Source organism: Xyrauchen texanus, chromosome 34 (assembly GCF_025860055.1).
Source record: "Xyrauchen texanus isolate HMW12.3.18 chromosome 34, RBS_HiC_50CHRs, whole genome shotgun sequence".
NCBI lineage: Eukaryota > Metazoa > Chordata > Actinopteri > Cypriniformes > Catostomidae > Xyrauchen > Xyrauchen texanus.
In genome coordinates this window covers 32,391,696-32,401,908 of record NC_068309.1, presented here as the reverse complement: position 1 = coordinate 32,401,908, position 10,213 = coordinate 32,391,696, and the positions used below count along the sequence as shown (strand labels likewise).

The following is a 10,213-nucleotide window of genomic DNA, read 5'->3' as shown; positions in this document are numbered from 1 at the left end:
ATGCCATGTTTTGTAGCAAAAGGTAACAAGTTATGAGATAAATGTTCATAATGTAATTAAAACTCACCAAAAAGATTTTAATGAAAAAATATAATAATTGTGTCATATTGTAATAATTTTCAAGTTAAGTTCTTTAAGGAAAACCTTTACTACAAATGTTGTTTTGGAGGCGGAGCAAGTTTTAACCCAAACTACAAGGATAAGGCTGTGGGGTATAATAACTCAACAAGAATATTCCAACAAAACTTGCATTTTTATTCAATTAAAACCTGTGAAACACCACATCAGTTGGTCACAGATTTTCCACAAGACAGAATTGATAGAAACATTTGTACTGTTCTGAATATACAAAACAAGTTACATGGCATACAAATATACTCGTCCGTCCGTGAGAACAGTTGTGGCTCCTTAACATGAACAAAAAGAGCCAATCCACAGATCAGTGACTTGAGAGACTTGTTTAGATTTGTATACATAAGTCTTTAATCTTTAGGAGGGATAGTTCACCCAAAAAGTAAGATTTTGTCATCATTTACTCACCTTTATGTTGTTCCAACCCTGTATGATGTTCTTTCTTTAATGGAACACAAAAAAGGACATGTCTGAAACAGCATGAGGTTGAGTAAATGATGACACTTTATTTTTATTTTTGGGTGAACTATCCCTTTAAGAAGTATTTTAAATTAGCAAACTGTATCAATGTGAATACATCAAGAAATACAAAAGTATAGCCTGCGGACATCTAGTGGCTGAAACGGTTAAAATGTCTATCTTTTTCAAGCCACAGTTTAAGGATTTATTGCAGACTGCTATCAGTTTCAAAGAAAAAAAAAAGCATGCTTTTTCTTCTTTCCTTTTAATCGAACTAGTGCATGGCTGAAAAGGTGTGTATTCACGATGTAGGCACTCTTAACTGACCCAAGTGTATGAATGAACACAGGCTGAACAATCAACTGTAATTCAGGAATGTGAAGAAAAAACTAGTTTTCTTGGCAAAGGACATTCTGGAGTGAGAAAACAAAAGCAATAAAAACGTTGTGTAGGAGGAGAAACGTGTCCCTCACATTGATAACACATTCTTCTCTTTGACACAAACTCTTTTTTTCCGGCTTGGTTAAAGACTATTTTGAAGGGAATAAGTGGATACTGTGATGAGTATTAACCTGCATTATATAACAAGCACAAACCGTTCTAAGCAAAAATAAAGCATGAGAAATGATTGCCATATTCTCTCAGAAGATGAAACACACACACAACGATGGAGTCCTCAAATAAAGGGTTGTGTGTGTGTGCGTGTATTGGTGGTCATTTTGTCTATTAAAAGAGGTTCAGAGTTCAGAAAACAGAGATGAGGGCGAAGACTCCATAGAGCAGGGCGCAGGGGTACGCCACCAGCAGCTGCTGCCCATCCATGGCCAACGCTGAGATGAAGATCTTCGAGGCTGAAAGACTGCACCAGCCAATGATGGCAGCTGTTAAAATTATACCCATCATCCCCCTGAAAATCACAGGAAGCCAATAGATTAGCAAGGGAATTGTTAAAGTTTTAAAATAACATTTAAACAAGCTATTAATGAATTTAAAGAACTGAAAGCGGTCTGCCAAAAATATCTCCAAAAGATACAAAAAATAATTTAGGAAAAAGAAAAAGGGTGATTTTATTTTGTCCTTTTAGTATGACTAGTCCATGAAAGAAACTGAGTGAAATTGTAATATGTTCACAATGTAGTCACTCTTTACTAATATCCAGAATAGAAAGTTTATTATAAACTATCTTAAATAATAGAAAAAGCATTAAAATAAAATTTAAACAAGCTATTCATGGACCTAATAGAACATTTTAATAAGGACTGTCAATCTACTATATTTTTATATACAACAAATTAATTATGACAAATAATTAATCACATATCAATATTTGCCAAAAAGATCCCCAAACAAAAATGGTTAAATATATGATTAAATAATTATACATATAGTATGTATAGTAAATATAATAATTCAGATAATTAAAAATTTACTTTTGAGTTATTTTTTTATATAATTATAATAAATCGCACTTAAACACCTTAAATTGAAAGCCCTAACTTATATATATATTGTTACAAATTTTCCTCTGAATTATTTAGTAAATAAAGCAATGCCAATTAATTTTTTTTAATTCATTCACTTTTTAATGTGAATTAATTTAATATTTTTAATTATTATTATAATACATTCTTCTAAATACTTTTATATACTTTATGTTTTACAAATAATAATTATAAATAAAATGAAAGTTAAAATGTTTTATTCATATATGTTTATAACATAGGAAGTAAATTATTTTTTATATTATATATATACACACACACACACACACACACACACACACACACACACACACACACACATACACTTTATTCGAAATAATTTCTTTTTCTTATAAAAACACTGATTTTACTAAAATTTTAAGTTAATAAAATTATTTGTATTAATATAATTAATTTTATGCTTTTTATTAATACAAGGTTATTTATTTTTTACAATTAAATTATAATTTTTCTAAATACATTTACTTACCTTTTTTTTTTTTACACTTTATTAATTACAAAAAATTAAATAAACAAAAATAATTGTATACATTTTATTTTACAAATATTTTATTAACAATAAAAACGAAATTAAACGAATTTCTAAAATAAAATGTGTAAAATTAAAAGCATAAAAATATAAAGTTTTTCTTTTAATTATTCATTGATGGTTCGAACAATCTGTAAAATTTCAGCGGTGTACTTCAACAATTAAGATCATAGGTGTAACACAGACAAAAGTCTGGCAATCCCATAAAGGCTTGACTTACTGCAAGGAAAAGAGGACACCAAAACTGGACAGGATGATCATAGGTAACAGACAGTATCCCAGAACACTGGCCACACAGCCAAACGACACACCCGTCATACTCATGAGGTTGAGCAGGCAGTACATGCCAAGGCATCCGATGGCACTGATACCATACACATAACCAAACTGGATCTTACCCGTCTAGAGTGAGAAAGAGAAACACGTTGACAGTTTGCACTTCTTAATTTAAAACTTTTTTTTAATTCCATCATTATCACAGATATAAAGGGACAGTTCACCCAAAAAAGTAAGGGTGATAAAGAAACGAGTTACCCAAAAATGAAAATTCTGTTAAGCCAACCAGAATTTAAACAAAAACAACCATAAAATAGAAACAAAATGGAAGAAAAAAAAATGCTGAAGTTTAACACTATCGGAAAAGATATTTAACACGTGGTCTTCTGTATCAGCAAGCAAAAAAACTGACAAAACAGCCATGTCTCTTACCAAGAGCAGCGTGGCCCCGAAGGCCAAACAGAACACCATGGGACCAGCCAGGTCTGTTTCATTCATTATACTGCCATCTGCTGCCTTCAACGGATGCAGCACAGTCAACGTCTTCTGCCAGATGTGATCGAAGTTAATCCCCAGCTCTACAAAGACAAAGAGAAACTAGATTTTTACAAAAACAGAAGCGATGCTTGCTAGGGCAAAATTCACTGAACCAAAGCTTGAGTGTTCTGGGTGGTTGCCAGGGTCTTGCCATGTGTTTCCTAATGTATTCTAAGTGATCTTCAGCATGTTGCTATGTAGTTGCTTATTGCCACGACTCAAAAAAAGCCCAATAACAAGCCTCTATGATATTCTGGTGCCTAGATATGGCTCGATTTATTTAACCTGGGTCATCAACTCAACCGTGGCAAAGTTTTTTGATCATTTTCATACTGGTGAAAGAAATGCATAAATGATAAATAAAAACAATATTATTAAATGCCATGGATCAATATTTACGGAGTAATCTATCATAATATAGAGGGGGTCAAAGACAATTTTCGCCTATGTAGCAAAATTACAGGTAAAAGAAATAACCTTAGAAAGGTGGCAGCATCCTGATTTTATTTTTTACATAGAGATGGGTAGGTCCACTACTAAAATCAGTTGACTACAGCCCCCATTGTTGCATTTAAAAATGATTGATCCATGGCATTTCATATTTTGTCTTTCATCACCATTCATGTTTGCCTTTCCTCAGAAAAAGTATTAACAAAATTAAAACAATTCAGCCAGGATAGTTTCTGAAATTTGGTGGATTTGATTTGTAGTATCATTGTTGTCATGGCACAAATGGCAAAAGACACACTGACATGTAATACTTGGTTAAAGGTTTATGTGCAGAAATGACACAAATCCCCTTTTACATGATTAGGAAAGTCTTTAAAGCAAGTTTAAATAGTGACTTAAACCAGGCTGACATTTCAACATTTACACTGACTTTTACATCCAAAATGCTACAAGAGACTGTGCAAACTGCTCACAACATTCACAAACGTTATTGCGCTGGATGATAAATGCCAACACTGTCTACACTGGATGACAACAGCTAGCTCCAGTAATCAGTTAAGTGGCTTTCTCCATCAATCTGCCATCTGGCTGATGACTCCTGCTCCATTTTAAGCACAGCTCTGAAGAACTGGGGCAAGTAGGCTTCACAGGGACTACTTAACTTCAGTATGCGAGGACATGGTTTGTAGTAAAAATGGTCTCAGGCAAAGCTTATGAGATTTAAAGTCATTTGTAAAGTTTAGGCTTTAGGACATAAAATAACATGCGTTATTGATTTCTCTCTAAATCTGCATAAAGTCTCCCTCGAGACATCACAGACGTGTGACTAAGATCATCATATTTCTGAAAAAAAAAAAAAATCACTAAAAAATAAAAACAGTGCTCTCTAAATATATTCAAGCATTCATCATAATTTTTTTTTTAATCATCTTAAACATACTTCAACCAGTTAAAGGAATGGTTCACCCAACAATGACAAATCTGTCATTATTTTTTCTTTGGAGGAACACAAAAGGAGATGTTTCTGATGAATGGTCACAATGCTCTTTTCCATAGACCAACGGTAGATGCTTACAACGGGCTATCAAGTCTATACTACTATGTGTGAGAACAGACCGAGCTTTCAATCATTGTTCACTTAAAATCTTCCCTTCTACCCTAGACATTAATGACAAAATCATAACGCAAAACAATATTAGTTAATGTGTCTCTAATTACCAGAATTCTTAGAATATCTATATATAGTACACGGATTACGTTTATTATTTTATGAAAAAGAGCAGCGTGGACAATTTGCCACACTTTTCCTCATGTGTTTCAAGGCAGAAAGAATACTCATCAGTTTTGGAAAGACATGAGGGTAAATTACGAAAGTATTTTATTTTCTGTAACTGCTGAGATCTATTCCGTGTAGCCTCTAAATTTACAGTGGCAAGAAAAAGTATTTTAACTAGTGCTATCGAAGTTAACGCATTATTAACGTTGTAACAACGCTAAAGTCACATGCATTGACCGTCAGGAAAACAGATGGTGGGAGACATTATGCTGATACATGCACCTAGCATTTTATCAATGTAGCACAGCAGTAGAACATGCCCGCAAAGCACAGATAGAACTAGGAACTAGTAGCATCATTGCAGCGGCGAGACAGCTGCCGTTTGAACACCAGCCTTGCACTGCGAGTGTGAGCATGGTGAGCGTGAAGTGAAAGTGCGAGGCGATTGTCTGTGTTCCTCAACCGATACCGGGTCCTTGAATAACATATAACGTGCGAGTAAGGGCAGCCGGTGGAGTTTCTGGTGCCCTATGCAGATGGTGTAATATGCGTATAGGGAGTGGCGGTACTGATTACAAGCTAACGGAAATCCTGCTGCTGTATGCAAGGTTCTGCCACAGTGTCTCTGTTTGATGGCAATAGCCAATGCAAAACTTTGAGACATTGCTCGTTTCATTAATTGGATGCCAGGTTTGCCAACTATTGACTCTAATTAGATTTTGTTGACGTCATTAGCCTAGGGGTTAACATACTTTTTCCAACCTATACTGTGAATGTTTGAATTAGGTATTCAATATGTACAAGAACAATAAAATAATTTGTGTGTTATTAGTTAAAACCGATTGTGTTTGTAAATGATTGTAACTTAGATGATCAAACCGAATTTGAAGGTAAATGTTTACACAAATGCAGGTAATTCCAAAGGATTAATTTTCTTGCCACTGTATAGAATAAAAGTCATTAAAAAAAAAATGCGGTTTATAATTGTTTTACAGTACTCTACTTAATGTCACACCACAAGACATGTAAAACTTGCTAAGATACAAACTTGAAGGATTAGTTCAGCCTAGTAAGTGTTTACTCACCCCTGTGTTGTTATAACCCTATATGATTTTATTTTTCATAACACAAAGGGAGAAATTGAGCTCAGTGATGTCATACAATGGCAGTGTATGGTGACCACCACTTCAAGCTTCAAAAGAAAGCAAACGAATAATTCAGAAGTCTAATAAATTATTTTATGTGACTCTTGTCTTGTTCTGAAGGAATATGATGAAGTTTGGTGAGAATCAAACAGAAATCGAATGTATTATTTAGTAAAAATCTTCAACAACTGTTCCCCTGTGCACGTTCATGAGACAGACTGCACGTGAGCTTTAGAGCTCCCTGCATGACCGCAACAGCATAGTAGATGGGTGTTCAAGCGAAAAAACGTTTAGTTTCGATTCAACGGGACCACCAGTGATATTAACAACAGAAAACACAACATAGCTGCACACAAACCAGAGAACAGAATTTACTAAACATGTCTGAAGTGTTTGTAGTCTAAAAATGTATGCATATAAGCAGGACAGGGTTACCGGCGTGACCCCAAATATAGAATACCAAACGATCGACAGTGAGTGATTTGGCGTACAAACATGTGTTGTAAATTCTGTTCTCTAGTTTGTGTGCAGGTGTGTTGTGTTTTCTAATGTTAATATCACTGGTGGTCCTGTTGATGTGAAATTAAACGAGTTTTCACTTGAACGCCCCGTCTCGCACATGCTGCGTTACTACTGTTGCTGTTGTAAAGGGAGCTCTAAAGCTCTCGTGCAGTCTGTCTCATGAACATGTACAGTGTAACAACAAAAGATTTTTACAAAATAATACATGTTTGTTTCTCACCAAACTTCATATTTCTTCAGAACAAGACACGAGTCACATAAAATAATTTATTAAAGAAAAAGAATGTCAAATGGGGTTATAACAACACAGGTCCCTTTAAGTGTCTAGATTGCTGTGGCAGGGCAGAGGGCGGGGCCGGGTTGTGATCATACACACTCGGTCCCTTATCAGGCTAATTAAGCCTCGGAGAAGGATAAAAGGCAGATGGCAGACGGTGGTGCGACGAGAGAGAGATCGTTTAAGGGCATGTCCATAAAACATGTCCGTACCAAGTTGTTATGATGCTTCATTTGCAAATAAAAAAAAAAAGTAATCTGTCCATCATTACACTGTAAAATAATACATTTTCGGCAGAAGCACAGTGTAGAAAGTATGTAAACACAGACGCAAATGCTTGGCCAACACATTACAAGTGTGCAATCCTGTTGTGCATAATATGCGTTCTTGTGTCTGTGTGATGGTAACAAACCAATACTCAAGGGGGCGACAGTTACCTTCAAAATTCTGCCATTAAACTGGATGTATTATTATTTAAATAAGTTGTGATATTGACTTTAATTACTGGCTATGCTTGCTCCACCATGACAGTAGATGACTTGAAAGAGAAAACTTACCATAGATCAGACAGTTCACACTATTCTTGCTATAGCGTCCCTGTGGCAACATTGAAAATGCAACGCATACTTGTGCTATGAATAGCAGTCCGACACATTTTACAACTATAAACTAAATGAAGCTTGCGTAGCTAGAAGCGTCCGCGTTGGCTTACTTGCATAAGAGTATGTTTTGGCCTTTACAGTGAGCTACTGTATGTTAAATGACTACAACAGGAAAGGCCTTAATGCATTATCCAGCCATAATGCAAGCAGCCAAATATTCTCCATTGAACAGAATTTCTCTCTTACCCTCAAGTAATGGAGGCTCATCCTCAAAGCTGCTGCCATATATGGACTGTGAGGAGGCCGGTGTAAACGCTGGTGTGGGCTGGTAGATCTGCCCCATGTATGGCTGCTGAGGCGGCATCATTCCTGGAGGCGTCGAGTAGCCCATTGACTGCGAGTAATCATTTTGACCATATGGCCTGGTGGACCGAAAGAAAACAGCTTTATACTCATGATGAGGTGTTGGAAAAGGTAAAAGTAATTTCAGTCAACATTTATGGCCTATAGAACTAGGCTAAGCAAAGTTATGATAAACCTTAAAAAAAATAAAAATAAATTATTAAAAAAAGTAGTTGTCAATCAGCCACAACAACCAGCCCATCTGGCACCAACAATCATGTCATGGTCACAGAGATCATATTTTTTCCCCATTCTGATGGTTGATGTGAACATTAACTGAAGCTCCTGACCTGTATGATTTTATGCACTGCTGCCACACGATTGACTGATTGCATGAACGATTGTTGTTGCAAGATGGGCTGGTTTGAGTATTTCTGTAACTGCTGATCTCTTGGGATTTTCACACACAACTGTCTCTAGAATTTACTCAGAATGGTACCAAAAAACATCCAGTGAGGGGCAGTTCTGTGGATGGAAATGTCTTGTTGATGAGAGAGGTCAACAGAGAATAGCCAGACTGGTTTGAACTGACAAAGTCTACAGTAACTCAGATAACTGCTCTGTACAACTGTGGTGAGAAGAATATCATCTCAGAATGCTATCATGAGATGCGGGTTGGTGCTGTTTTGGTAGCATGAGGAGGACCTACACAATATTAGACAGGTGGTTTTAATGTTGTGGCTGATCGCTGCATATACTGAAAATATGAATAATGCATACTTTAAAAGGGATTAGTTCACCCGCATCATGCCATCAGAATCCCTATGACTTTCTTCCGTGGAACGTTAAGTCAGTTTTTAGGCAGAATGTTAGCCTCAAGTCACCATTCACTTTCATAGCATCTTTCTTCATACAGTGAAAGTGAATGGTGACTGAGGCTAACATTCTGCCAAACATCTTTTGTGTTTCACATAAGTAAAACTACTTTAAGCGTATCTTTAAGAAGAGAGATTTGCATGCATCATCATTGAAAATAAAGCAGATTTGCATGCATTATCCTATTCTGATCACTGTCTATAGCTATTCTAAATCAAATGTGGTTGGTAGGGCTAATATGATAATGAAGCAGGCCTTTAAATTAGCAAAAAGACGAGCATAAATGTGGATACGCACTTGCTGTATGGGTCTTCTGTGTTGCTGTAGCCATATCCCCCTTGGTTTTGGTCATCTACGCTGTAACTAGACTGGTAAAAGTCTGTGTTGAAGTTGTCAAACCCTGCCATTGCAAGCAGCCTGGAAAGACAGAGCAAAAAATATGTCAGTGGCAAATGAGAGTATTATAAAACTAGATATGTCTATAGTCTTTTACGTGCACCTTGGGGCATGTTTACCTAAATATGACGATTCAACAGTGCTGAATGAATAATGTTTGTTGTGTTAGATTTCAGTTAGCACAGCTCGAGCACTGTCACACCTCATCGACAGACGCACTCTCTGTCGGCACCATTCATTCACATTATAAACACCTCTGGAAGCATGCAATAAGGCTGATATCTGAAGCTGTAGTGCAGTAAATGTTGCGGTTTTACTCTCACCGTTAAACACCAAAGACTCCACCAACCCCGCTACCTACGTGTCAAGAAATAACAGCAGAGCTTCCGGATCACGGGGACAATGACGTCATTAGTCTAGACTGCAGAAAACGGACGTGCGTCCTCTAGAGGATGTACTCTATCATTACTACACATCGTTTATTTATTTAGACGAGTCAAGACTAGTGTATGATAGATACAATGTTACATACAAATGTAAAAATACCAAATATGTAAGTTTCCTAAGTTAATAATAAAGTTGCATTTATAAAACAGGGGACACAACATTATGAGACAATGGACAAATGTACCTTTTTACAATCAAAATAAACAAATCTTCCATCAAGCAATATATTTCTTTGGACTAACTGTAGGCCATTTACAGTAGCCAAGCAAGGTAACATCTTGGCACATTAATGTAGAATATGCGTTTATCACATATTTTTCAAATGGTTTAAACCGTTGACTCATCCAATAGGAATATATATAGTCTGAACTCTGTTTTATTATTCAAAAATGGAATTATGTGGTGCCTTGATGTTGCCATGGAATAATATATATTTTTTATTATT

At 35.9% G+C, this 10,213-nt stretch overlaps 1 protein-coding gene across 2 annotated transcripts; it reads right to left on the bottom strand.

Annotated features, from left to right (window-relative positions):
- Positions 1 to 240: 240 nt before the first annotated feature.
- On the bottom strand, positions 241 to 9,718 carry LOC127628034 (protein YIPF5). Of its 2 annotated transcripts, XM_052104691.1 has the most exons (7): positions 9,645 to 9,666; positions 9,441 to 9,543; positions 9,223 to 9,342; positions 7,954 to 8,129; positions 3,331 to 3,476; positions 2,843 to 3,024; positions 241 to 1,498 (listed from the first exon to the last, which is right to left on the bottom strand). In XM_052104691.1, the coding sequence occupies exons 3-7, from the start codon at positions 9,330 to 9,332 to the stop codon at positions 1,336 to 1,338; spliced, it is 777 nt and encodes a 258-aa protein (XP_051960651.1). In that variant the 5' UTR covers positions 9,333 to 9,342; positions 9,441 to 9,543; positions 9,645 to 9,666; the 3' UTR covers positions 241 to 1,335. The 2 variants fall into 2 exon arrangements, with proteins under 2 accessions (XP_051960651.1, XP_051960650.1); XM_052104690.1 differs by lacking the exon at positions 9,441 to 9,543 and having other exon boundaries at positions 9,645 to 9,718.
- Between the last annotated feature and the right edge of the window lie 495 nt (positions 9,719 to 10,213).